General features: G+C 50.0%; 1 protein-coding gene across 1 annotated transcript; it reads left to right on the forward strand.

Annotated features, from left to right (window-relative positions):
• Positions 1 to 6: 6 nt before the first annotated feature.
• Positions 7 to 27,683, forward strand: CALB2 (calbindin 2). Its single transcript, XM_008591572.1, has 11 exons — positions 7 to 113; positions 11,291 to 11,367; positions 14,115 to 14,204; positions 15,969 to 16,049; positions 20,343 to 20,399; positions 20,829 to 20,906; positions 21,438 to 21,493; positions 21,800 to 21,839; positions 22,301 to 22,354; positions 23,066 to 23,137; positions 26,988 to 27,683. The coding sequence occupies exons 1-11, from the start codon at positions 20 to 22 to the stop codon at positions 27,102 to 27,104; spliced, it is 816 nt and encodes a 271-aa protein (XP_008589794.1). The 5' UTR covers positions 7 to 19; the 3' UTR covers positions 27,105 to 27,683.

Raw genomic sequence — 27,683 nt, forward strand, 5'->3', positions numbered from 1 at the left:
GGTCTCCGAGACGCTCGCCATGGCTGGCCCGCAGCAGCAGCCCCCTTACCTGCACCTGGCCGAGCTGACGGCGTCCCAGTTCCTGGAGATCTGGAAGCACTTTGACGCAGACGGTCAGTAAAGCTCCCAACTTCAGTGCTGGCCCCCAGGGGACCTGCGGTGGAGGGGCAGGGGGCATTGCTCGATGCGGGCAGGTGTCCGTTTGCCCCCAGGGGGTGTTCTGGTCTCAGAGCCTGCTGAGGTCGGGGTCTCGAGTTTGGGAGACATCCAGCTGCTCTGGTGACAACTGTCAGTAACTTTTATTCCCTGACACAGACGACACAGAGCCCACCTGTTTTTGCAACCTCATTCTGGGCAAGTTGGAGCTCTCCCAGAGCGCAGGCCTGGGCTGGAAAGGCTTCCCATGGGTCCTTTGCCATCTTCCCCACCTTTCCCTTCAAGGTAACTTCCTGCCTTCAGCGGCTGCAGCCACAGGTCTCAGAAGCCCACTCATTTCTTCCCTCCTGTTCCCCTCGCTTTGAATGCCAGGTTAGCCCCGTCCCCATTCTGGAGGCTGGGGCAAGCTGGAGGATCCTGAAGGGAAACCCTTGGCTCCCTAGCCTGGTTGGCCGGGAGAAAGAGTGGAGAGTGGCATTTGGGGCCCTGAACATCCCCCTGGCTCCCTCTGTCCATTTTCCGTCCCCCACGGGCATAGGGATTTCCAACCACAGGAGTAGTGGGTGTGGGGGGGGGCAGGGTTGGGGTTCCGGCCCCTGACCTGTTCTCTTATGGGTGCTTATGACGACTCCATCTCTGGGCAGGTGGGGAGGGGGCACAATCTTTAAGGCCTCAGTGACCAACCCCCTGTTCTATGTGGTCTTGACATTGACTTACCCAAAAGGCCAGGGCCAGATGAATGACCCGTGGAGTTAGCTCCCAGTGCTGGGATTCCAAGAGTCTAAGGTGGTCTGACTCAGGCGTAAAGGGAGGTCCCACTTTAGAGGCTTCCGATATCACTAGGGACTTTTCCTCCATTGTTCCAAAAAATAAGTGATCAGATTTCCCTCTCCGAGGTCCTGGTTAAGGTGGGTGTCCAAAATGTTCTGGCATCCCAGACCTATTGGCAGGGTGGTGGCTCGGGGTGTTTATCCTGGGATTGAGAGGAAGGGGAATAGGGAACAGGGAGTATCGGGTGCTGGCTCCTCCATTCTTCCCTCCTCCCTTCCTTATCTCAGTGGGTGTGGAGGTGGCCAAACAAAGATCTTCTGCCCGGCGTGCTGTGGGGAGACAGGGGTTAATGTCTGGGGATGCTAATGGGTGAAGTTTTGCTTCCTTGGAGACAACTGAGAAAGCTGGAGAGACAGAGGTCTGGGCATCTGAAAACCTGGGTTAGGACCGTGATCTACCTGTGAATTACTGAGGGAGGTGGGTAGATCATCAAATCTGTAAAATGGGGCTAAGGAGGGGTTGTATTTCCAATCCCCGGTTCATGCCATAGAACTCCCTTGATGGAAAGGGCTATAATAGGATTGCAGCCTCTTAGCTTTCCAGATGACACACACACTCTCTAAGGATGCTCCTTCCAGTTTATCTGCACCAGAGACTTGCATGATTCAAGGAAAGTTACCAAGCGGCCAAGGTTATACCACTGGCCTCCTGCTAGATGAGTCAGCTATAAACAGAGGACTCCACGATTCTACTTTCCCTCATTCTCATGGGGACAACCGGTAGCTCTGTCAATAATCATGCCAATCCTTACGTGTATCTGAGACATTGTACTTTTCAAAACACAATTGCACCCTCTTGAGTCCTGCTGGGCAGAGTCCCCTTGTGCAGATAAGGAAACAGACACGGCGGTGTGTGTGGGGGGGGGGACTTGTCCCACGTCGTGTAGCAAGTTAGTGGAGGGGAGCTGGTTCCATGACGATAGGCACAAGTCTCTCTCCCATTAGCCCACAGAAAAGCCCCCAACCCAGCCTCAGAGGTGAGGGGCAGTTCCTTTTATCCCAGAAAGGGGTCCTTGGCTTGGCTGCAGCCTAGCTGAGCTATAGCCAGACCCCAGAGTCTTACAGCGTCCCACGGCCATTGCCCTCTCTGGGTCACAGCCTCAGGGGAGTCCCAAGGAGAGACCATGGACCTAGGAGAGAAGGAAGACAAAGAGGATTGAAATGCCAGAAATGGAAGAGAGGTCATTTAGGAAAATACGTAGACAGCCAAATTGGAATTCCACTGAAGGATCCAGAAACAGGCTTTGGGCCACCTCCCTTCTGACCTTCCTCCTTGCCTGGCCCTCTCCTGCTGAATCCCCAGGTGAGCCCCACCTCTCCCCACCTGAGGTGCTCCCGCCCCGATCTGGGCCTCTCTCCTACCAATTCTGGTTTCTGTTTTCAACTTGGGGTTTCTTCCCGACTCTGAGAGTCCCCCGCTGCTCACAACCTTAAAGACCTCTGGGAGCACTCTGCTTTGAAGCTTGCTGGGCCCCTGGAGTGAGCTCACTGGAGCCCAATTATTCCCAGCCACGAGGGGCAGGGAGACACCTCCCCACCCTTTCTGGACTCTCGTAGTAAACAAAGACAAGGAGACCTCAGGAGAAAGCTGGGTCCCAAGGAGAGAGGGGATGGGGGTTGGGGTAGGGCGCTCTGACCCTTAACTCACCCTGTCCTGAAACAGGAGGAGGAGACATTATCCTAGCGCCTCTTGCCCAAAAACTTATTTTCAAAATGATCATTAGCCTGGTAGTGGAGAAAGGAAGGAGCATGTGTTTGGAGAGTGGGAAACTGGGACTCAAAGAGGCAAAATTCTTTTCACAAGATCGCATGGGGTGGGGGAGAACAGGAATGCCATCTCCTCGTCCCCTGTCCCACTCCACCGACTCCTCTGTGGTCAGCCAAGGTCATGCATTTGGGAGGGTTCAGATGTCAGCTCTCAAAGGCAGCTAAGCCCATCCTATGACCCAAATGGGGTCAGGGGCTCTTCCACCTGTCACCCCCATGCTCTGAGTGACCCTTACATGTGTGAGTCCATTGTTCCATTGCTTCCTAGTTACTTCTTGGTGAGGAACTTTCTTACCCCGCAAGATCTGGGAGGAGGGTGCCCAGCTCAGAGTTCACACTGCCTTCCCTGCGTGGTTCTGACCACATGAGCCACCAGGCCCCCATTCTGCTGACGATCCGTGAGGAGCGAGGTTGTGGCTCAGAAGCAGCTAAGAGAGTAGGGGTGAGATGGGCTGTCTCCCAGAGGCAAGCAGATGTTCATGAGACCAGGTAAGGAATCCCACTCACTCCCAAGAATCTATTCTACATGGTCAAATGAATCTGTCCTACATGTGCAAAAAGTTATGTGAATGAGAGGGCCTGTTACAGAGTTCTTTGGAATACTGAAAATTTGGAGGGAAATGCACTTCACTAGAAAAATAAACCACAGTCATCTGTATAATAGAATATTATGCAACCAGTAAGAGTGAGATGGAGCTTTTGTACCGACATGGAAAAATGTTCAAGATATATAATTAAGATGTTCTTTAAAACTGTAGCACGACACTATTACAGTATAGGCCCACTTTTACTGTTAAGGACATACATACATTGGAAAATATTTGGAAGAATACAACCAAACAATAGTGGGGCTCTCTGAAGAGTGGGCGAGGTAAAATTAAAGGGAACTTTTGTTACTTTCTGATTTCTGCAGTGTTTGAAAAGTTTACAAGAACATGTGTTCCTTGTCTAGTCAGCAAAACAGTAAATATGTAAGAAAATAATATTTTATGGACACCTCTCCCTGCCCCCAAAGAAAACCACACGCGTGTCTCCGGGTGTGAGAATCTTCCCAGACTCTTCTGGGCTTTGTCCATTTCCAAAAGGCCCTGGTGAGGCAGGGGTTTCTCCAAGCCTCTCACAGGGACTGAGTCTTGTTCCTTATCTGTGGGCCTCTGAGGTCCCCAGCACTCGAGGGCATTGAAAACTAGTGACAAGAAGGACCACAAAGGACTGCAGAAAGCTCTGCCCAGTCTCTCCTCCTCCTCCTCCTCCTAAACCCAATGGCCCTAACAGAAGGTCACCCAAACCCACACGCCCTTGAGGAGCGATGGCCAGAACTGAATGCCCTGGCGGGCTCTCCCAGAGCTCTGGTCACTGCTAATTTTTTGCCCCTGGCTGGGGGAGGGAAGGGAAGCCAGCGCAGCAGCACCTCTGGGGGGGCAGGGGAGGGTCCAGGGCATCAGAACACCGAATGAGGGCTCTTGGAATAATAAAACGAAAGACATGCCAAGACTGGATTACAAGATACATTGTATATATTAAGTAGTTACATAAATATTACCACACTTACAATGCAGTATAATCATGCTGTTCATCAGATAATCATAGGATTTATTTTAAAAAACTATTGGTTCTTGGCCCATTTAAGTTGGTGGGTCTGGAACTGGGAACCAAGGTTAAAGTTGTCTGAAGAGGGCTGTCTTTTACCCCTGTCTGCAAGTCTCTGTGGGGTCCGGGTATATCTCCATCGGGCTTGATGCCAGGCCTTGCGGCTCTTTGGGAGCAGCCTCCTGCCTAGCAGGGGCAGCCCCGGCAATAAGTCCCCCTGCCTCCCCCCACTGCACTCACAGTGCCCTTTGGTGTGGAGTGTCCACACCGTGCCAGCCCTGCACTGAGTGCCCTCTGGGTGGGATCTCCTGCCCCATCATCCTGCCTCTCAGACTGTAATTGCACCAGCCAGAGGGAGGCAGCTGGGTCTGTGAAGAGCCAGGGTCCCCTGGGGGAGGCAGCCAAGGGGACACGTTTTCACAAACAAGACACTTGAGCCCGCCTTGCCTGGAACACCACCCGCCCAACCGATCCAGGCGTCCCTACCCCGATCATCTTGTTTATTCCCCCTCCAGACTTCAGCGCTTTTACTAGCTGAGCCCTGGGGAGGTTTCCAGGGCTAAGAAGACCCCTGGGGCAATCGATTCCAGGGCCTAGGGAGCCGGAATTAATAGAGCAGGCACGCGGCTCGGGAGGAACAGCGCGTCTGGGGCGCTGGCCGGCTGGCGGCTCTCCCGGGGGCTGGTTGCGTCACGCGGCCCCCTCTGCCTCCAGCCTCCCAGCTGGGGCCTCGGGCTTCAGCCTCTCCCCCTCCTCTTTGGCTCTCCGCTACCTCCCCTCTCGCTCAATCTGCCCCGTCCTTCTGGCCTCCCCACACCTGGGACTCAGCCCAATGTTTGACTGCCAGATGTCCACAGGTTCAGGGGACCCAGCCCAGCTCCAGAGCCACTTTCCAGAAGCACTGCAGCTCAGAAACACAGATTGAAATTCAAGTGTCCAAATATTCACTCAGTAGCTCTTCGCTCTGGAGCTTATTCTTTTTTCCCAGGAGCCACCAGGAGAAGGGTGTGCCTGAGCGTGTGTATGTGTGTGTGTGTGTGTGTGTGTGACAGAAAAATCAAGACAAATGCAGATATGGACAGAGGTCGTCTCTGGATGAATGAAAGGAAACCAGGTGAGCCCAGGATCTCTGTTAGCTGTGAGACCGAATCTCCTTCCCCTTCAAATTCCTCTTTTCTAACATGGGGCTGATAACACCCACCTGTTTACAGGGCAGAGTGGAGACGTGCAGATGAGGTGGTAAGTGGAAAACTCTTTGTAAATAGAATGCACGGTGCAAAGTTGTATTAACATCGAGGTGAGCCTGGGGAAGCTGATTTGGGATTTGACTGTCCCAGAGGGTGCTCAGGCTGGAGGTTAGAGGACTATGTGCCTTTTGATGACTTTAGACAGACAGACAGGTGGCCGGGCTTTGTGGACACTTTCTGGTACAAAACTGCATAATTTCACTTTTGACCTCCCTACGCTATGCAGCATGGAGTACTACACAGACTGGTGAGCTGGAAGGCAGTGGACACCACATCTAGGCCAGTGGTTCTCAAACTTGATGGTCCTGGAGGGCTTGTTAAAAAACAGATCTCTGGGCCCCACCCCCAGAGACAGAGTCAGCAGGTCCTGGGTGGAGCCTGAGAATTTGCATTTCTAACAAGCTCCCAAGGGATACTGATGCTGCTGGTCCAGACCACAACTTGAGAAACACAGGTTTGAGCTGGTGCTTCTTGGACTGAACATGTAAAAGAATCACCTGGACTGTGTGATAACACAGGTTGCTGGGTCCCGGCCCCTGAGAATTAGATTCTGTAAGTCCAGGGTGGGCTTGGGAATCTGCATTTTTAACAGGTTCCCAGGTAATCCTGATGCTGCTGGTCCACAGACCCCACTTTGAACAGAAGGCCTTTGTACCCCAAACCTACTGGATCAGAATCTTCATTTTAATAAGATCCCCTGGTGTTTTTCTGCACCTTGAAGTTTGAGATGTGCTACTCTGAAGCAGTTCTTAACATTGACGGCACCTTAGAATTATCTGGAAAGCTGTGAAAACATCCCCACCCCATCAATTAAGACAGAAACTCTGGGGGTGGGGCCCAGACAATTTGTTGTTGTAAAAGCTTCCCAGGTGATTCTAGCACACAGCCTGGGCTGAGACCCAGTCCTCTAAAGAAGACAGTAGTGCTGGAGCTCATCAGGATGAAGGTTTTCAGCCATGGATAAATTCATAAGACCTTAAAAGAAGGGAGTAGAAAAATGATGCCTTGCATTTATGTGGGATTTTACATTTTCCAGAATGCTTTCACAACATTACCTTGTATGGCTCTCACAGTAACTGTAAAGTAGAGAGGGCATACATAGCTATAGGCATAAATAGTTGTACCCATTTTAGGGATAAAGAAACTGAGGCTCAGAGAGACTGACTTGCTCAAAGTCACATGGACAGTCATAGAGCTGGTGGTAAAATTATACCTTTCTCAGGTACCTTTACCTGTTCAACTCTGAAAGTCTGTACATACAAACCTCAGGGAGAGGCAAGCAGGTCTCTTTCCACTGTGGGGCGGTGCATCCCTCAGTCAAGGCTTTCCACGTGTCTGTGGTCAGATTAACGGTAAAGAAGTGTTGTCTCACTTTAAATTTGGGGAAACCGAGGCACGGTGGTGGCACAGAATGATAGCAAGAGTCGACTAAGGAAGGCTGCAGGATCCCTGGCTCTCACTTCACCCCCCTCCCCATAATGTTCACAGGATGTGGTTTGATAAGGAGGTTAGGAGTGATGGTTGCTATGGTAACCACATCCTTATCAATGCCCAACCACGTGAGACTTGCTTGGTGGCCAGTCACCCCGCCCCCCTGTAAGAGGGGCATAGGAAAAGAAGACCATTCGTCCACGGTTGAGGTCCTCCCTCGAAGGATGTCGGCCAACCCGTCCTCTACCCCGGTCCCCTGGGAGATGCACGGGAGCAGCGAAGGCCTTTTCCCGCAATTGTGGGGAACGCCCTTCTGCGCCCGCAGCCCCTGCCTGTCTGTCTGTCTGTCTCTGCTCCTCCCCTCTGCCTTCCCTGTTTGCCCGGCTGCCTCAGCCCAGCAGACCATCAAATGCTCTTGGGGAACAGGCCCATTTCTAAAACCTGGTTGCAGCTCCCCAAGCACCAAGCACAGCGTGGAACCCTTGTTCAGTTCAAAAACTAAAACCTTGTTGTGTGGACCCACATTTCTGTCCCTTCGTTGGGGCACAGAGGGAGGTGGTGGTGGAATTCCTAGCATGGCCAGAGGGGATTGTCCAGGTTCTGGGAATCTCCTGCTGCTCAAAATGAGGGGCTTCTTTCTACAGCACCACGTTCCAGCTCCTCCCCCCCCCGCCCCTAATGTCAATCCTCCCTCTCTCTTCCCTGTCCCCAGTGGCTGGGGCTTCTCAGAGAGGCTCTTCTTGCCCATCCTGTCCTGGATCTGTCTTTGGTCTCATCATTGTTCCTTGACTGCACCTGACGCTCCCTGCTTGCCTCCTGTCTGTCCCTGTCCCACCCCCACCCATTAGAACATGAGCCCTGTGACCTTGTCCAGCTTGGCTTTGCACCACCGGTGCCTGGCACACAGCCACACAAAATAGGTGCTCAGTGAACACTGAGCGAATGGATGAATGAATGAATGAAGCCTGGATCAGGAATCAGGACACTTCAGTCCTGCCTCACTGTGCGATCCTGAGCAAGGTGCTTATTGTCTCTGTGCCTCAGCTTCTTCTGTCACCAGGAAAGGTTTCTTCTCTGCCCTGTCATGATCCTGTGTGTCTGAAAGGATTGTGACCACCTGGAAGGCAGGGGCTACCTCCTGTACGTTGTCAGGGCAACCCACGCAGGCCATACACATGGAGAGGCCTCAAATTATCTGCGGAAGGAGAGAAAGAGGGCAAACGTCCTTTGAAAAATAACAGAAAGACGTTCTGTCTGTAAGGGAATTATTGACGTTCAGAAGTTTCCTGCTGGGTGAGGCACTGGCTGATTGAGTTTCTTGAGGTTGTTAAACCATCTTCAAACTTTTCTAGAACAAGATGGAGTAAAAATAAATACTTATTCTTTGTAAGTCCCAGAAAAACCCCAAAGAAAAGGTGGCTCCTGCGGGTCTGTGCTTTTCTACTTTTCTTCTTTCGGTGCAGATTGCTCGGCAGGGCCGGGCTCAACGCTGGCCTGGCCTGCTTTGACCTCCCTCTCTGTCCCCAGATCTTCCCAGCCTGAAGCAAGCAGCAAGGTTATGGTGCTTCCAGCCTAGGCGGCATCTGAAACACCAGCCATGATGGTAATGACCGCTGGCGTTCTTGAGGCTTGCTATAGACCAACGCTTTATGTGTATTACAATCCCATTTAATCTTCATGGCAGCCATATGAGAAAGGCACTATCATTATACCCATTTTATAGGTGAAGAAACTGAGGTTCAGGGAGGTGACATCCCATAGCCTGGGTATGATAGAAGGAAGAGAAGAAGCAGGTGTTGGTGCCTCAACAAGATGGGCCAGTAAGGCTGCCGACCCCCTAAACAGTAGGTGAAGCGGCTGGAGAAGAAAGGGCAGAGGGTTAAGGGCCCTGTGCAAAGCAGGGGCCCGGCAGATGGGTGGTGGTGAGGGGCACTGTTCAGAGCCGAGTGAAGGCTGCTCTTGGAAACCTATCATGCCACACTGTTGGGCGGATCCCTGAGAGTTTCTTTCAGCCGCCCCCTAATACACTCATGAAACGGACACGTGCTCACTCACATGTCTGCCCAGCTGGCTCGGGACCCAGCCCCTGTGGCCTCTGCTTCGTTGAATCACATGCATGCTCATGGTGCTGGCTGCAAGCCCCCCACCTCCTACCCCAGCCTCAGGCTTCTGGAAGCTACAGATGGACCCAGAGCTGAGCTCAGCTCTCCACCTCTCCATCTGACTCTACAAAGTCTCTGAGGAGAAGGATGTGACTCTGCCTTCTCGGTCAGGAGGAAAATGCACCTAAGCAATGAGAAAATAGCCAGATCACTGCAGGGAACGACCAGGGAGAGAAAAATTACTCGTTCCTCCAACTCAGAGCATCATTAACTAGAAGGCTGCCTTTCTGCCTAGAAAGCCTTTCTCCCACTCCTTGCTCCCTCCTTCCCCCACTCCATGGCCTCAGTGGTGCCATTGGGCACCGCATGCTCCTGAAATTCCAACTCCCCCAAGAAACTTTACAGAACATCCCAGAAGAAAGATGACCACCCCATCCTAGGATAAAGGGGATCTCAAGTCTTGCTCTCCCGCCATTACAATCACATCTTTTCCCTACAGACCAAAATACGTAACTTATCTCATGTGAGTCTCTCTATACAGTATTTATTGTGGTATCTCCACTAGAGGGTGCCTTTAAGGTTATTTATTTGAAATTTAAATTCTCAGGACACACTAGGAGGAGAGGCTGGGAAGAACCTCCCACCCCCACCCGCAGAGGCAAGTGTTAATGCTGCTTTTTATCTTCTTTGTTAAGTTTGTAATTCCACTTGCCCTGCCACCCCACTTCCTGTTCAGGTTGAATCTCCTCTATGGGAGTCTTTCTTAACTGCGTTAGATCAGATTTGGAAATTGACTTTAGGCCAGTGGTTTCCAAACTTTGCTGCGTAAGGAAATTGCCTGGGGAACTTTAAACGAAAATCATGATGTTTGGTTTATACCCCAATCAAGTACGTCAGGATGTCTGGAGATGGGAGCCAGACATCCATAGTTTTTAAAGATCCCTAGGAGAGTCCAGTCTGCAGCAAAGCTGGGAAGCAAGGCCTTAGCCCTGTCTGATTTTCCACATGCAAATGCCTCCTCCCTATTGCAGCACAGACCGGTGACCTTGGCTGTGGACTCAGCTCAGCCTTGGTCACTAGGCCATCCAGGCTTAAGGCGAGAATCTAAAGGACCTTTACTACTCATGTGATCTTCTGGCAAGCCAGGCTATGACCGTGAGACCTGGTTCTGGTCATTGCAGTTTATCCTCAGCTCCATTCCCATCTTATGCATACGTTCTGGTAATTGAGTACAAACAATAATGACATTTAGGGTGTGCCCATAATGGATGTGAGACAGGCTTACATACAAAATCCCATTTAATTATAATAACCCCTTTTGCAGATGAGATGGATTAAATAACCACAAACTGGCTGACTTAACACAACAGAAATTTATACTCTTACAATTCTGGAGGCTAGAAGTACAAAATGAAGGTGTCAGCAGGGTTGGTTCCTGCTAGAGGCTCTGAGGTTTTGTGTCTCTCCCCACATTTCTAGTGGTTGCCAGAAATCCCAGGCGTTCCTTGGTTTGTAGACACATCACTCCAATCTCTGACTCCGTCTTTACATAACCGTCTACCCTGTGTCTGAGTGTCTTCACATGGCCTTTGTAGAAGGATGCTGGTCATTGGATTTAGGGTCCACCCTAATCCAGCGTGACCTCATCCCAACTAATTACATCTGCAAAGACACTATTTCCAAATAAGGTCACGTTCTGAGGTTCCAGGTGGACATAGATTCTGGGGGAGCACTCTTCAACACAGTATACCTTCCAAACCCCAGGGACTCAAGTTCTGACTGGGACCTGCCACCTGCTCACAAACCTTGATGCTGACAACCTGTCTCCTGTCAGACCTCTGCAATTGTGCTCGCCTGGATGGAAGGGACAGACGCTGCACCTCCCAGCTTCTGATCCCCTCTGCCACTCTGCCACGTGCTAGTTCCTCCCAGTGTTCTCTAACTGCCAAACCTACATCCCAAGAACACGCTGTCACTAACCTTGGATCTCTAGGTGCAGATGCCCTGAGGCAGGACCCACATCCCCAATGCTGTTGCCCTACACACCTGCTGCAGCCAGCGGGGAGAATTTCTCCATGAAGCCCTCAACTTTTCCACTCTACCCAACCCCCTGTTAGTCTTACTGTTTAGCTCTGAGGGTTTTTTTTTTTTCTCTCTATCTTTACAGGAAATGGATATATTGAAGGTAAAGAGCTAGAAAACTTTTTTCAAGAGCTGGAGAAGGCAAGAAAAGGCTCTGGCATGGTAAGCCCAGTCCCCTCTCCCATTGTTTGGAATTTTCTGTCACCCTGATCTATGGCTTGGCGCTTTGTCTGTCCCAAGTTATGCATCCCATCAGTTATGCTGATGGGAATAAATCCATCAGCAGGTCTGATAGCTCTGGCCTTGATACCTAGAGTTTGTCTTTCATTTGTAAGGATAAAAAAAAATTAGACTACTCCTTAGGAGTATCTTATCTCAGTATCCTTGGGTGTCTGGAATTGAGGGATGTTCAAGAATCGGCATGAGGGGTTGACGAACCTCCCCAAACTGCAAAACTTTGTGTCTGTGTGTGTGTGTATAAATGTTGCTTTTTCCCAGAGACAGAGTCCACAGCTTCCCTGAGATGCTCAGAGGGTTTGTGACTCAGATTAGATGCCTAGAGGCTTCAAAGTTCCTTTATTCTAGACCAGAGTTTCTCAGCCTTGGCTTTGTTGACATTTGGAGCCAAAAGCTTCTTTGTGGTGGGGGCTGTCCCGTGCATTGCAGGAAAATTAGCAGCATCCCTGGGTAGACCCAAGATGCTAGTAGCACCCTTCTTCAAGCTGTGACAATCAGAAATGTCTCCAGACATTGCCAAATGTCCCCTGGGTGGGGTATGGGGGACAGAGTCTTCCTTGGAGAACCACTGTTCTAGACCAACAAAGGCTGGGATCCTCAGCAAGGACCTAGGGGGAAACTGAGGATTGCTCTGAACCATTATACTGGCTTGCCTCGCTTGTGGAGTGTCACCACTTTCTGAGCCTACCCAAAGTCACAGGCAGATCATGTCTCAGCCCCTTACTTGCAGGAATGTTGCTTCCCTTGGTGTCAACCTGGCACCCCTCAATTTGCTAAAGCCTTTTGGGGGAGGCGTTTAAATATTGAAAAGCTAAGGCCATTGGAGCTAGTCTGTTGTGATTCCTGTGTCTGGTTCAGGAATATCTGGACCCGCTCCCTCCCACTAGCTCCCTTGGGTCTTTTGGAGTGCTCTCTGCTCCCCTAGCTGCATGTCTGTTGGCCAATCACTGCTTATTAGTAACTTTGGGCAGTAGTTGGGGGATGAGGGAGAAGTCCACCTCTGAGCTCCCCGTTAGAAGCTGGGTGGAGCACCTCAGTGAGAACAGGGTCAAGGGATGGGCTTGAGAGGGCTGGAGGGGAATCATGGGTGGTCCGTCGCGGTTCCCCCGTCAAGCCTCACTACCGAGGTAATGGAGCCTGGATCACAGCATGGGCTTCAGCAATGATTCCGGGATCATGGGCTAGGCCAAGACTGTGGTTTTATGAAGTTCTTCAAATCTAAAATTCTTCCCTTAGTCATGCCCTTCCTCAGATGGCATCAGGGGGATTTTCAGTCTGTCGACAATGCCAACTGATATCACCCAGGACTGGTTCTTGGAGTAGCTGTTATATGGATAGAAAGGATATTGGTCTTAGGAGCAGTGACTGTGTGTTCAAATTCTGTCCATACTAACTGGGCGACCTTGGAGAAGTCACTTCATCTTGGACACCATTTGTCTGTAAGATGGAGAGGCTGCTGACCTCTTAGGGGCCACTGTAAACCTTAAGTAGGATGGCCACATTTGTGATAAACGTCTGGGATCATACTAGGAACCTTTGTACATACAGATAAATAAATATTGATAAATAAATATTGGCAGATTGAGACCAGTTCCAAAGGTAAAAAGCAATAGAAGGGATTCAGAAAAGACTCGTAGGATTTTTAGAATTTCCCTAGGCCTGATCCTAGGAAGCACACACCCCATCTGGAAGCCATCAGGTAAGTGAGGTAGAGCCATCAGCTGCCCAAGGTGGGTTCATCACTGATTGGGGATTAGGAAGAGCTCCCTATACAAATAATTAATGAGCTGCATCCCAAACTAAAGGAAGTTTGAGAACTTCAAAAGATCCTTATATTTAAGATAGGTAGCAATGGGCTAAAGGAACTTTTAAAGTTCATGGGCCGGCCCGGTGGCGCACTGCGCTAGTGCGCTGCTTGGGAAGCGCGGAGGCGCTCCCACCGAGGGTTCAGATCCCACATACAGACCGGTTCCCGCTCACTGGCTGAGCGAGGCGCGGGGGCAACACCAAGGGTTGCGATCCCGTTGCCGGTCCCGGTCCGGTACGGGGGCAACACTGAGGGTTGCGATCCGTTGCCGGACACGGAAAAAGACAAAAAAAAAAAAAAAAGTTCTTTGTCTTTCTAGGAATCTAAATAACTGAATGGACTATTTAAATTACCCCTCAGCTATATGATGACCTCCTCACTTTCTTCTTGGTGTAAAATTAGAGTGAAAAATATTGTGGAATTGCCAGTTAGTCTTTAAAGAAGAAAATGAGCAATCCACCTTGCTATGGTGGAGTACACAGAACCTATTGGGGGCACTGGATTTAAGCTGGGTTCTATTAAAGCTGCCTCAGCAAAATGTTGGAACCTCAGTTCTCACATCTGAGTGATGGGAATAAATCCAGACCGTGCGATAGAGTTGTGGCTTAATCCATCTCAAAGGCAGAGGGGAATGTTTAATTGCATGGTACAGAGCAGGCCCACCTGTGCTGTTTTCCTTTCAATATTATGCTACTGAGCCTTGAAGAAGAGAGAGCTTGATTTAGAGGGATGTTGAAAAAGAAAAGGATGCAACCCTGAGCTCTGCGTGCACTGGCTCAACCTGGTTCCATGCTCTTGTATCTGGGACACAAAATGATTCCCGACGCTGCTGCACTGAGGTCCTTGATCCTTTGTCCTTCCACAGATGTCGAAGAGTGACAACTTTGGGGAGAAGATGAAGGAGTTCATGCAGAAGTATGATAAGAACTCAGATGGGAAAATCGAGATGGCAGAGGTACGTCCTGTGGTGCTGTTTCAGAGCTATGTGGGAAGGGTCATTCATCCCCCGGGCCTCTCCCATGCACAAGCGTCCTTCTAGAGATCTAAATGAGGTGGTGGCCTTAAAGCTCCCCCACTTCCAGCATTTGGGCTGATCAAACAGAACTGGTGGGGCTTTTTCTGTGTATCACCCAAGGAAAGAGGAAACAACAAACAATGGCCTGAGACCAGGGTGGAGACCTTAATGTACTCAGAGTCTAACGGGTATTGTAAATGTGTGCTGAGCCCAGCTTAAGACAGTAGGGAGCGTTAGGACTGGTGAACAGGAGAGTTCATGCCCCACCTAAAGGCATCCAAAGGTAAAATTATTTTAAATTCATATATATAATTTATACATACATAATTTATGTAGGTAATTTACATATACAAACATATAATTTCTGCAGAACATGTAAATTATATGTACTTATGTATACATACATACATTCATATATGCACACACATATACACCCATGCATACACATATACATATGCATACCAAACATCTTAGCAATCAGTTTGCGACCCACACTCAAGGGATCAAGAATGATGACGGTGGCACATGAATGAGGGCACAGCTCCTCTGGGGTATGTTGGTTGTGACGCTGCCCCTCTGGTGCCTGAGGATGTGATTTATTCAGGGAGAACTCTCCAGAGAAGGGAAGATAGGGCAGCAGCAAAGGTCAGAGGAGGGAGCTAAGCAAGGGCCTGGTCTCAGCTGGAGCCGGGCCTTGGCCCGAGCTCATGGGCAGCTCTGAAGAGTGGGTTGTGTAACAGAGTTGGCCCCACCTTGAGGCATGTGGGTGTGGTGGCCTTTTGTACCCCCTTGTCAATCATTGGATGCAGGCTTCCCCCCTCCAGTTGGACCCTCCCCAGTGGGGCAGCTCCAGTTTGGCCAAGGGTAGTTGTCCTACAGGGGACAGCGATGAGATGTTACCACTGAGCCTTGGCAGCAGCTGAGGGACGGCATCCCAGCCTACTTACAGAGGTTCCGGGTGAAGCACTGAGACGGGCTACTATAGATGTCTGTGCTGCAAATCTCAGAAAATCCTGACTCCAGTGGGCTTGAGCCAGGGGTTGGCAGACTTCTTCTGTAAAAATACAGATGATGGTAAATGCTTTAGGGTTTGTGGGCCATTCGGTGTCTGTCACAACTCTTCTACTCTGCCATTGTAGCACAAAAACTGCCATAGACAATATGCAGATGGTACACGAGGGTACTTGCATTTTTTAAAAATGGAATTATCGGAGGTATTAACTTATATACAATAACCTGCACCCATTTAAAGTGTAAAATTCTGTGAGTTTAGATTTTAGGCCATAAAATCCCCAACACAATCGAGATACAGCATTTTTATCCCCCCTAAAATGTTCCTCTCGCCTGGCATAGGCCACCTCGCCCCAGCAACTGCCCATCTACTTAGATTAGTTTGCATTGTTTTAGAATTTTATGTACGTGGAACCATCTATTAAGTATTTTTGAGTCTAGGTGCTTGCATTTTAAAGTAGCACCACTTTCCCTCCCGCTGCTCATACACTAAGGGTTGGGGTGACCCAGGTGCACATCTCAGAACATCTTTCTTTCCCTTTGAAGGGCTACCAGCCCCTGTTCTCAAGGAAAGGAGCAAAATGGAGCAAAAGGTGGCTTCCCTACTGGCTGTTTTCTATCTTTCCTACAGGAAAGTCTGCTGTGCTGTCAGGTCCCTCCCTAATTGTGGTATCATTCTCTGTCTCCCCACAGCTGGCGCAGATCCTGCCAACAGAAGAGAACTTCCTTCTGTGCTTCAGGCAGCACGTGGGCTCCAGTGCTGAGTTCATGGAGGTGAGCTGAGTTGCTGCCATCTGTCTGCACTTTGGGACCTGCCTTCCTCCCGTGTTCAGAGCCAACCCACCCTAATGCCTGGGAATGGCCCCTGGGAGGCGCTAAGCCCCTTAGAGCTCTGCTACTCAAAGTGTGGTCCATGGACCAGCAGCATCAGTATCACCTGGGTGCTTATTAGAAAGGCAGACTCCCTGGCCCACTGAATCAGAATCCACAGTTTGACAAGATCCCCAGGTGATGTGTGTGCATGTTAATGTGTGGGGAATAAGATGAGAAGCAAGCTTGGGTTGAGCATGCTTGGGAAATGCCCCGTACATGCATCTCCCCTTTGGGGACTTGTTGTGGACATTTGCATGTAAAAGGCTCTGAGAAACTCTGCAGTAAAGAAACCTGTTTCACTCAGTTTGGCTCCAGGATGCCCCACCACTCAATTGCATTAGTGTCTCTTGAAGTCACAGTTCCAAGGAGCACACTTGGGAAGGATGGACTCATGTACCATTCTAGAGCTGATAAAGCCTAGTGAGAATTCCAGATTCCAGAATCTTCCAGGTTTGATCTTTGACTGGTCTGAGCATCAGTGTCTTCCCTTTAAAATGAGCATTGCTCTCTTTGCAATAGAAATTCCTTGAGACCCTCATATGAAATACGACATCCAAACTCAAGTGTCTTTTGAGTAATATTCAGCCTACACTGAATCATATGAAACCGTTGATACTTAAACATTTTTACCTTCAAAACTTGAAAATTCCATATGGTTCAACAAGATACATTACTGATCCTGATGTCCATCAAACTACTGATTATTTCTTGCTTCTTTTCTGGGGCTCTGCACCTGGTTGGTGTATGCGTCCCTCAGAATGAAACTCAACCCATGCCCATCACACAAACTGCCTGCTCTGAGAAATGACGACTGACCTTCAGCATGACTCTCATTGCCCTTCACCAGGTGAAGTCCATTTCCAGCCACCAGTAATGCCCTCTCCACGATTCACTGCCTAAAACGACTGAAGAGCCAGCCCACCAACCCACACGGCAGTGAGTTCCCCCCAGGGATAGGAAGCCGGTTAGAAAGAACCAACTCTCGGGGCAGAAGAGTCATTTTTTAATTGGCAGCTTGCCTACGCATCAGATACGGATTTAATTTTATGGTGCTTTCAAGGATTTTCTACAGTTTTTTCAAGATGGCAAGGATTCCATAAGCTAGTCTCTGACATTCTGGATTCTGGTTAGCCCTACTCTTGCCTGTCTGGGAGAAAAAGTCCTGCATATACTTCTAACTTGTCCAGGTGCTACTTTTGTGAGGGTACATTTTTCTGTCTGTAGAAAAGGGAGCATTAGGCCTTTCCTGATAGGGAGGCAGCCAAGGACTGGCCTCTGTTCCGCCTCTGGTCTGGAAACAGGCACGATGATAGTTTACAGGGGACAGAGATGCTCGAAGAGGAGCAAAGAGCACCTCCCTCTCTCTCTCAAGATCACTAGCACTTCCTCTGTGTGTGTGTAGTTGACATGATTCCATGTTCTCTTATATGCCCTTTTCCTTAGCCCCAGCATACCTTCAGAGCAAACACCCCTCCCCAAGTTTCCCGGGACCCCACCCTCCTGCAGTACCATCCCCTGCTGGACTTGACCTTTTGTTCCATTTTTATGAGCCAGAAATATAAAATAGTCCCTGAAAGGCTTGGGCTCTCAGGTAGCTCTCATCCCACTGCTCAGCATAACATTTTAACTTCTAATTTTAGTGGCACCTCAGGATTTCTTTAAGATTTCAAAAGCCCAGGTCTCTTGAACTCTTTTCCTTGAATGAAAAGAAAATGAGGACCCACTGATGAAGGGTGCAAAGTGCTGCAGGGGAAAGAAGTCAAGTGTGAGAGCCCAGGGCCAGCTCGAGGTGAGGGTGGGGTCAGGGAGGGAGGACCTGCTGGCACGGTCATGGTCACTCAGGGAGGGACTCTGAGAACAGAACAAAGTTCTGTGCAAGGACTGGGGATCCTTCAGGTTATCCCCCTTTCAGGCAACCTGGGGAATATCTGCCTCTTAGTCAAGACTTGACTTAGATCAACTAAATTCTAAAACACTAAATACATGCAGGTGGTTGGTGAAGTCATATTTGGAAACCTGCACATATATCTTAGTAGCTTTTCAAGGGTGGCTTACTGGGCACAGGAAGGAATATTTTGATAGAACCCAAGGCATTTTTTCCTCCAGAGAAAAGAACACTTCTAATCAAATCCCATCTACCCAAGCTGTCTGTAGTATGTCTACCCTTTTGCTGGAATTTGCTCATGTCTTATAATTAAAAAATATTAGGACCAAATTTCCTGAGTCCTGGCACTAATCTACCATGAAAATTATACAACTTTATTTGCGGGCATGAAAGAAAGACCCTAAAATATCCATAAATTCTAACATTCCTGATGATAAAAGGTGCACATAACATAGAGAGGTCGGGGAGACAGGAGATAAAATTAGGGAAAAGATTAATGCTTGCTGACTCTCAGAAAACCAAGTGTTGCTGGTATTTAGGTGTGCAGTTTGGAGCTGGGGGAGAAGGAAAGAAGTCCGGGAACAAAACTTAAAGGAAAAATCTAACAAGTAGGAGGCATCAAAATAGTTCAAAGATTTAGGGGAACAGTATTCTCTGTGCCTCTTTGCCACAGATACAGGCAGCACCCCCTGCCGCCTCCCCTCCTGTGGCGTTCCCTCATCTCCACCAGATGGCTCGGGTAAAAGGCTGGGGTTTCAGAGCAGTTCTATACAGGACCATATTTTCTCAGGGCTATTGCGTTAGTATATTTCGGTGTAACAAATTATGCCCCCACCCCCACCCCGGTTTAGCAGCCTAAAGCAACATTGATCTCACAGTTTCTATGGTCAGGTGTTTGGGAACAGCTTAGCTGGGTGGTTCTGGCTCAGAGTCTCTCATGAGATCATGGCCAAGACGGCAGCCTGGCTGCGTTCATTTGAAATCTTGACTGGGGCTGGAAGACACAACACTTCCAAGATGGCTCTCACACATGGCTGTTGGCAGGAAGGCTCTGCTGCTTACCACATGGGCCTTTCTGCGGGGCTGCTTGAGTATCCTGATGCCATTGCAGATGAGAGAGAGCAAGAAGGAAACTGCAATACCTTTTATGACCTAGGCTCAGAAGTCACACAGTGTCGTATCTGCCATATTGTACTCATTAGAAGTGTCCCACCACATACAGCCCACATTCAGAGCAGGAATTAGGTTCCTCCTTTGAAAGGGAGGTGAAGAATTTGTGAACATCTTAAAACCACAACAACTGTTTTTTCTTGTTTCTCCTGTGTAATGTCTGCTTCTGCTCAGAACAGAGAAGAAGAAGGTGGTCAGACTCATGTCATCTGCTCAAACTCTGCTTCTCCTTATCAGATAGATAAAGACCCCCAGAGGCTGTGGTCAGCAGGCCATGCTGTGGTCAGCAGGCCATGCCCTGGTTCCTCCAGTGATCCAGTACATGTACCATATAATTGGGACTCAGACTGGAGCCCAGAACCAGTGTGGGATGGGACCCCGGGAGGGATCAGGGTGGCCAAGTGGAGATCACATGCCTACCTCCAGAGATGGGATCAACCTCCCGTGCACCATACGGATTGAGAGTGGGAGATGGGTGATTTCCTTAAAAAGAAAAGGGGAGGGGGTGCCTGAAAAGCTGCCTGCACACCAATCCTGCTGTACTGTCAGATGTGGTGGCCACGTGCATTGTGAGGGAGGGTTGGAGGAGGGAGTACAGTGGCGAGTAACCATAGCCTGTTGCTTCCCACCCCAGAGGGCTCTTCCCCTTTCCCTCAGCCCCCACCTAGAGTAGGAAAAGCTTCTAGAGCAGTGAAAGGACACCCCGTATACCCATTGCAAAAATCAGATCCTCCAGATCCTTGTTCTAGCCCTGGTAGAAGCCACTTGGTTGGTACCTTGGAAACCATCAACTCTGATGACAACAAAATCCAAAAAAGGCCCTAGGCCTGCATCAAGTTAGAGTAGGGAGGCCTTGCCCAAGCAGTTTTCCTTCCTGTCTGTATGACCTTGACCAAGACGCTCTCCCTTATTTCTTCCCCGTGACATTGAAGGGACCGTGTGACCTTGACCAAGATACCTTCCCTTATTTCCTCCCCTGCGACATTGAAGGGACAGGGCCACCCCATCTCCATGTTCCTCTCCCACTCTAACTAAGAGTCTTGAATATCAAGACCCAGCCTGGCACATTAAAGGGAAATGGAAGGGCGGTGTGTAGATTTTGATATGTCTTTGCAAGTAGGCTGACATTCCCCTTGCAGGCTTGGCGGAAGTATGACACAGACAGAAGTGGCTACATCGAAGCCAACGAGCTCAAGGTAGGGTGGGCTTTGGGGGAGGGAAGGGGAAGGGTGTGGTGAATGAGACCAAGGCCAGAGTGGCAGTGGGCTTAGGGAACCTGGTGAGGGAGGGGACGCTGGATGAGGAGCAGGGCTGGCCCTGGATTGTTGGACTGATTCAGAGAAGCCGTGTGAAATCGGTGACATGAGCTGTAGGGCCACAGCAAATTCCACCCCCAAATTCCTCTAGCCCTGTGGACTGCAGAGCCAGTCTCTACCACCCACTCTGTGGGGCAAAGTCACATCCAGGGGCCTTCACAGTCACTCCACAAGTGTCAAGGGCTTGGGGAATTATGAGGAATATAAGCTGTACAACTGGTAGAGCTCAGCAAATGACACTGACTGACTGAATGAATGAACAAGTAAATCCATCAGTCGGGAGCTCTGAAGACGCCTTTTGTATTCCAGGGATTCCTCTCAGACCTGCTGAAGAAGGCGAACCGGCCATATGATGAAGCCAAGCTCCAGGAGTACACCCAAACCATAGTGAGTGCATGGGAGCGACCCTGTCCCCAGGGGTGCAGGGCTTCATCCCCAAGGAAGCTGGGATTCTGGTGTGCAGGGTCTTTTGTCTGCTGACTCCTCGGGCCCAAGTGGAATGACTCACGGTGGCAGCTGGCAAAAAGGGATGCCAGTCCATGTCCCCACACCCCGGCTATGAGGTCCCCACTGAGCTGACTCCTGGGCAGTGTGAGACTGGGAAGCATCCGTCTCCATGGCAACAGCTGCAGCTCCAGGAGAGGATGACGTTGGAGGGGTGGGTCTTTGGAGCTGGCCTGCTGGGACTTTGCTGCCCCGTCCCTGAGAAGTGGAGAGTGGAGCAATAACTGAGTCCCTGCTGTCTCCCCAGTGACTGATTTAGACCCTGTTGGTCCCTGGCCTCCAGGTGACCTCAGAAGAGGCATTAGCATGCTCCACCTGTCCTCCTACCTCTCCTCTCCAGTAGAGGTCAGGTCAGTGCCCACGTAAGAGAAGGTCAGAGCAACTAACCCAGGCACCTCTTTCTGCCCCCAACAGCTACGGATGTTTGACTTGAATGGGGATGGCAAGTTGGGCCTCTCAGAGATGTCCCGGTAAGCACCTGCACTCACCCCCAGCAACGCTTTTAGCATGACTTCTGCATGTCATTCCTGTGCTACTGTCCCCACCTCTGAGATCGGTCTGTGGGAAAGTGACAGGTTTGGGTGTCAAGGAGCTCAAGACAGAGCTAGCTAGAACTGTGAACGTCTGTCTCCCTTTTTTTGAACTTTCCACTAACTCCTGGTTACTGAGTGCTGAGATCATCTGTATAACTAGACATGCTGCCTCTGCACCCCCAGGCCGAGTTGTTCTTGCCTGGGCTCTTTCTCCTAATCTCTGCTCCACCATTTTCTTCGCAGACTCTTGCCTGTACAGGAAAACTTCCTGCTTAAGTTTCAGGTAAAGGCGCCGCAGTGCTTTCCTTGCCTTCCTCCCCTCCCCTCACCTCTCTGAGCTCCACCCTTCCACCCACTTACCCCAGTCCACCACGTGCACACACACACACGCACTCTCACACACACTTGCACACTTGCACACAGTCACACCTATGCACATACGCACACTGACGTGCACACAGTCACATACGTGCACGTGCACACACGCACACCCTCCTGCACACTCACACATGCATATGCACACTCACCTCACAATACGCTCACACTCACATGTGCACTCACACTGTCACACACGCACACACAGTCTCACACTCTCACACTCACGCTCACACACTCTTGACCACTCATGCACACACACTCAATATACACACTCAGGTGCACACTCACTCACTCACGTACACACAGTCTCACACACACACTCTCTAGGGCTTTTGCTTCTTTCTCTAAAAACCTCGGTCCCTACAGGGCATGAAGCTGACCTCAGAGGAGTTCAACGCCATCTTCACGTTTTACGACAAGGTGAGTGGGAGCGTGGCGTGGGATGGAAGAGCAGAAGGCCCGTCCCCTGGCAGCCCCGCCAGAATGGCTCAACTTCGTCCTTAGGGAGAGATGAGTATCTAGAGGGCCAGCTCGGGCCACATGGTTTCTTCCTGCAGCATCTTCCACTGTGTGAGAAGACAAATGTCATTCTCGATCCGTGGGCTCAGGAGCCCAAGGTTTTGGTCTCTTCAACGTGCAGCAGAGAACAGTTGGTGGAAGAGGCCTGTGTTCAGAGCAAGGCTGTGCTTATGTCATTGGGGGCCAAAGGGAGGAGACATTCAGTCCTGTGTGGTGCCAGGTCACAATGTTGCACTACAGCCGTCCTCCCTTAGCTGTCCCCTGCCTGTGTGACTCTAATGGTCTCCTTTATAACCAAAGGGTTGGAGGTAAACTTTAAATAGCCCGTGGACTCAGGGAATTCACTAAATGCTCCTTGAACCTCATTTATATTTTTAATGCAAATGCAAAAACCCACCATGAAAGGCTACCAGAAGTTTGCACTGTACTGCCCATCCCTGCGTTGACTGGTAAAGACACATTATTCTGTCATTACATGGTCTGAACACTTCCTGTGCACAGAGTAATGGGGAGGCTCGACCCTGAGAGCTCCCTGGAGTGGGCATGGGGAGAGGTCAGGGTAGCTGGGGCCCAGGATTTAGGGCTGTGGGCTCACTCTCTGCTCCTCACCAGGACGGAAGCGGCTACATTGATGAGAATGAGCTGGATGCCCTTTTGAAGGATCTGTATGAGAAAAACAAGAAGGTGAGCCACGGCCCAGAGGCCTGGGCGGCGTCCCCAGGGGAGGGGAGGCTTCTGCAGAAGAGGTGGAGAGAGAGGCCTGGGGCTGCGTTTTGCTCCCCTCTGGTCTGCCTTAGCAAGGCAATGGCAGGTGTTTGTTTATTTCTGGTTGATTGATGTTTTTTTTTCAATTTCATTGTGGTAAAATACATGTCACATAAAGTTCACCATCTTAACCATTTTTAAGTGTACAACTCAGTGGCATTAAATACATTCATAATGTCAGGCAACCATCCCCACCTTCCATTCCAGAACTCTTCGTCCTGCAGAACTGAAACTGTCCCAATTAACCAGTAACTCCCCATGCCCCCTGCCCCGTCTCCTGGCAACCGCCATTCCACTTTCTGTCTCTATAAATGTGACCACTGCAGGGTCCTTATGTAAAGGGGAATCATACAACCCTGTGTGGCTGGCTTATTTCACTTAGCATAATGTCCTTAGGTTCATCGTGTGTCGAATTTCCTTCCTTTTTCAAGCTGAGTAATATCGCATTGTGTGTGTGTCCCACATTTTGCTCATCCATTCATCTATGGACCCTTGTGTCACTTCCATCTGTCGGCTGTTGGGAATGTTGTTGCTGTGAGGCAATGGCAGCTTCTACATAGCCTGGCTTGTGGCAGTGTCAGCCAAATGCAACAAGAAAGATTTTCTACACAAAAAGGGACTTTGGAGGGCAGGGGCCAGTGCGAGGCAAGGGCTGGGAATAGATTAACTGCAGAGTCTGGAGCTGGGGAAGAGGCTGAAAGGAGCCGCAGAAGAATTGGTTCCTCCAGAAGGAAAGGCTGAGCAGACAACTCCATTGTTTTTCTGGTGTGGCATCTTGGACATACCTCAGGGGACCCTCAGTGAGCCCACCTTGGTGCACTGGATGGGGCATGGGGCCAGGTGGAACCGCAACCAGGAGACTAGGCTCTGCAGCTGTCTTCCTTCACCTCCTGGAAAATGGCTTTCACTGAGCAAATGGTTTTGCTGCTTTCTTTAATTAGACAATGAAAGCTCTATAATTCCTTGAGCTGTTTAACTGCCTTGGCTGCCAAGCAAGAGCTAAATTTAATGCTCAATTGCAGGAAAAAATTCACTGCAGCCTCTGAGTCTATCTGTCTCTCTTTCCAAGTGCTTTCTGCTCTCTATCTTTATCCTGAATATCATCCTTCATTTGTTTCATCCTGAATTTATTTTTTATGTTACCAGCAATTGCTTTTTGAAAGAGGCAAAAGATAAATGATCAGGAAGCAAATACGTCCTAGGAAGAAGGATGTACCCATCAGGTGTTTGAACTCAGCAAACTTTTTTCCTGGCAGAAAATTCCAGGAGAAAATTACGTATGCACCCTGATGTGTCCAAGGGATATTGGGCACTATAATGGAAAAAACCTTTAACTGTACTTGGATTAATGAGGCATAATTAGTCTTCAGAAGGCCCTGCCTAACACCTAAGGTTGATAAACTCGGAAGGCACACAATAAATCTCAGAGTGACCTCATCAACTGACGAGCTCTTTCTTGGTTAATACAAAGGACAATGCAGGCAGACCCATAGGTTGACTCCAGCGGAGGGAACAAAAGTAAAGATTCAGGGGGCCGGCCCGGTGGTGCACTGCTACAGTGCGCCGCTTGGGAAGCGCGGCAGCGCTCCCGCCGAGGGTTCGGATCACACATACAGACCGGCCGCTCACTGGCTGAGCAAGGTGCGGGAGCAACACCGAGGGTTGCGATCCCGTTGCTGGTCCCGGTCCGGTACGGGGGCAACACTGAGGGTTGCGATCTGTTGCCGGTCACGAAAAAAGACAAAGGTTGACTGCTTTCCCCAAACAATGCAGCCAGAAGTGAGAGAGGAGTTTAGTCGAGGTCTTTCTGACTCCAGAGCCCATGCCTTGTGTCCCTCTAAGCCACTTACACTGGGATGAGATGAGAGAGAGGTTCAGGTGGGTGTGTTTGGGAATGTGTAGTTGGGCTCGCTCGGTGGGGCCATCTACTGAGCCTGCTCTTGCCAAAAAAGTAAAGATTCAGGTGGCGGGGTTCAGAAGCAACTCTGAAAGTTAGAGAACCAGGATATTAATAAAGCTGTTTACCTGAAAGCCTTCCACCTGTACCAAGCTTCAGATTTGGCACCTGGGGATTGAGAGAATGAATCAGTAGAGAGAACTGCATGACTATAAATAGCAGCACCTGAGTTGGGAAGGGAAAGGCCGTTTTTGGTAAACCCACATAGCAGATGCACAACCCATTTTGATAGTGCCTGCATGGGCTGTGATAAGGTTTCTGAGCAGATTAACATTTGAAGCTCCTGGAGGAACAGGCTGATGGGATCAGACTTCAATATTTCTTAGCACCCCTAAGGCCATAGCAACACACTAAAGCCTTCCCCAGTTTCAAGCATAACTTCTAGACATAGAAAGTAAACAGCTCTCCGTCCGTGCTGCTAAGTCTCTCGCTGCCACACTCTCTGTGGGAGTTTTCTTAAGCTCGGGGCTGATAAATGGGCTCCCTTCCTTGGCTCCTAATTGAATGGCAGATAGGCCAGGCATACCCCAGTGTTATGAATTAGGTGACATTTCCAGGGGCTTCACAACTTGAGGGAAGATGCCCCCCAAAGCTAGAGATGCTTTCAAAATGCCCTGGGGCTGGGCCGTGGCACAGAACCAGAAATCAGTAATGTGATGGGATGTCCCAAAACAATGAAAAGAAAGACCTTTGAGCACTGAAGAAGAGGTGACCAAGGGCAGGTGAGCCAGAAAGATAATTCGATCGATTTCAAGGCTCAGGGAACTAAGGCTATTTATGACTATGAGTTGGTCCAACACTTTAGTGAGTATCTTGGTTTTTATATCTGTTTTCTCATTAGCAGAACAGAGATAATGACCCGTCAGCCTAGAAGGGGAAGTATTTTTTTAAAATGTATTTGCCAATGTTTTCAATATGAAAAAAAAAAGCAGAGGAGGAAACAGGAGAACGAAGGAGGGCAGAGAGAGAGAGGAGACGAAGGAAGGAAGGAAGGACAGCTGCAGAAGTGATTTTCCAGTGTTGATGATGAACTTGCTGTATTTCAGACCCACTTGCCTATTTGTGTCCAGAGCATTATTGTAAAACGTATATCCGACAGAAGGCATATCAGGTGTTGGTATTCTGTTTCATTCTGGCTTCCATCTTATATGAGACTGTGGGCACACGTTCACGGGCCACCTGTCTCAGCGGCCTCTGCAGACTTTGTAAGCCAGTGAACAGGAGTAGCCTGGTGAGCTTTGCTGCTGGAGGAGACAGGATTTAGAATTCCTGGTTTAAATGGGTGAGGCTTGGGGAAGTGTGGACCAGGAGACCTGGAGACAAGGCCAGGGAACTTTCGCGGCATTCTCTCCATCACCTGCAGGGACCTACATTTGAGTAAAGGGGGGCACAGTGAGGTAGAGGAATACACACAAGTTATGCATGGATGAGGACCGCAGCGCAGTAGCTACCATGTTTTGGCATGCTCGCTCTGTGCCAGGTGCTGGGCTAGCTCTTGCTGACGTTTGCTTCCCCATCGAGCCATCATAGCACCTCAATGAGGCGAGTACTCAGTGTACCCACTTTACAGGGGAGGCAGCTGAGTCTCAGAAAGGTTGACTGCTTTCCCCAAACAATGCAGCCAGAAGTGAGAGAGGAGTTTAGTCGAGGTCTTTCTGACTCCAGAGCCCATGCCTTGTGTCCCTCTAAGCCACTTACACTGGGATGAGATGAGAGAGAGGTTCAGGTGGGTGTGTTTGGGAATGTGTAGTTGGGCTCGCTCGGTGGGGCCATCTACTGAGCCTGCTCTTGCCCTCTCCCTACATCTCCTAGGAAATGAATATCCAACAGCTCACCAGCTACAGAAAGAGCGTCATGTCCTTGGCCGAGGCGGGGAAGCTGTACCGCAAGGACCTGGAGATTGTGCTCTGCAGCGAGCCCCCCATGTAAAGGGGGGGACAGAGGCTGCTTCTCCATCTCCTCCAAACCTTATCCCTGCTGCCCTGACACTTCTACCCACACCCAGAGATCCTGAGAGCCCCTCCCTCTGCCCCTGCAACCTGCGCACACCTGCCTGCACAGCAGGAAAGGAGAGATGGAGGATGGGCTGCTGGCGGGCCTCTGAGCCCCTCTGCAACCCAGTCCTGCCCAGGAGCACTGCTCTGCCTGCAGTGGGTCACCGCCTGCACGGAAGGTGATGGGGCATGGTGGGGGCTCCCTAACTGTCTTTGCTGTGATGCATGAGCTCATTTGCTGTATGATTTAGGCTTCTGTCTCCAAAACAGTGGATTCTTCCCTCTTGCTCCCCTCTGCCTTTCCTCCACGCCACCACCCACCCCAGACTCCCAACTTCCATCTGCCACCCTGCTGATGGTGTAGCTGTCTCTCAGAGTTCCCGCTTGGGGAGGGCACCCCCCTTTCCCTGCCTTTACTTGTGTCCCTTTCTCTTTGGGTTTCTTGTCCTCTTGTTTACCAAAGAAGAGTTTACAGACAATAAAATGGAAACGTTGTGCTGTGGAAGCTCACCCA

The sequence above is a fragment of the Galeopterus variegatus genome, unplaced genomic scaffold, assembly GCF_000696425.1.
Source record: "Galeopterus variegatus unplaced genomic scaffold, G_variegatus-3.0.2 Scaffold7048, whole genome shotgun sequence".
NCBI classification, from domain to species: domain Eukaryota; kingdom Metazoa; phylum Chordata; class Mammalia; order Dermoptera; family Cynocephalidae; genus Galeopterus; species Galeopterus variegatus.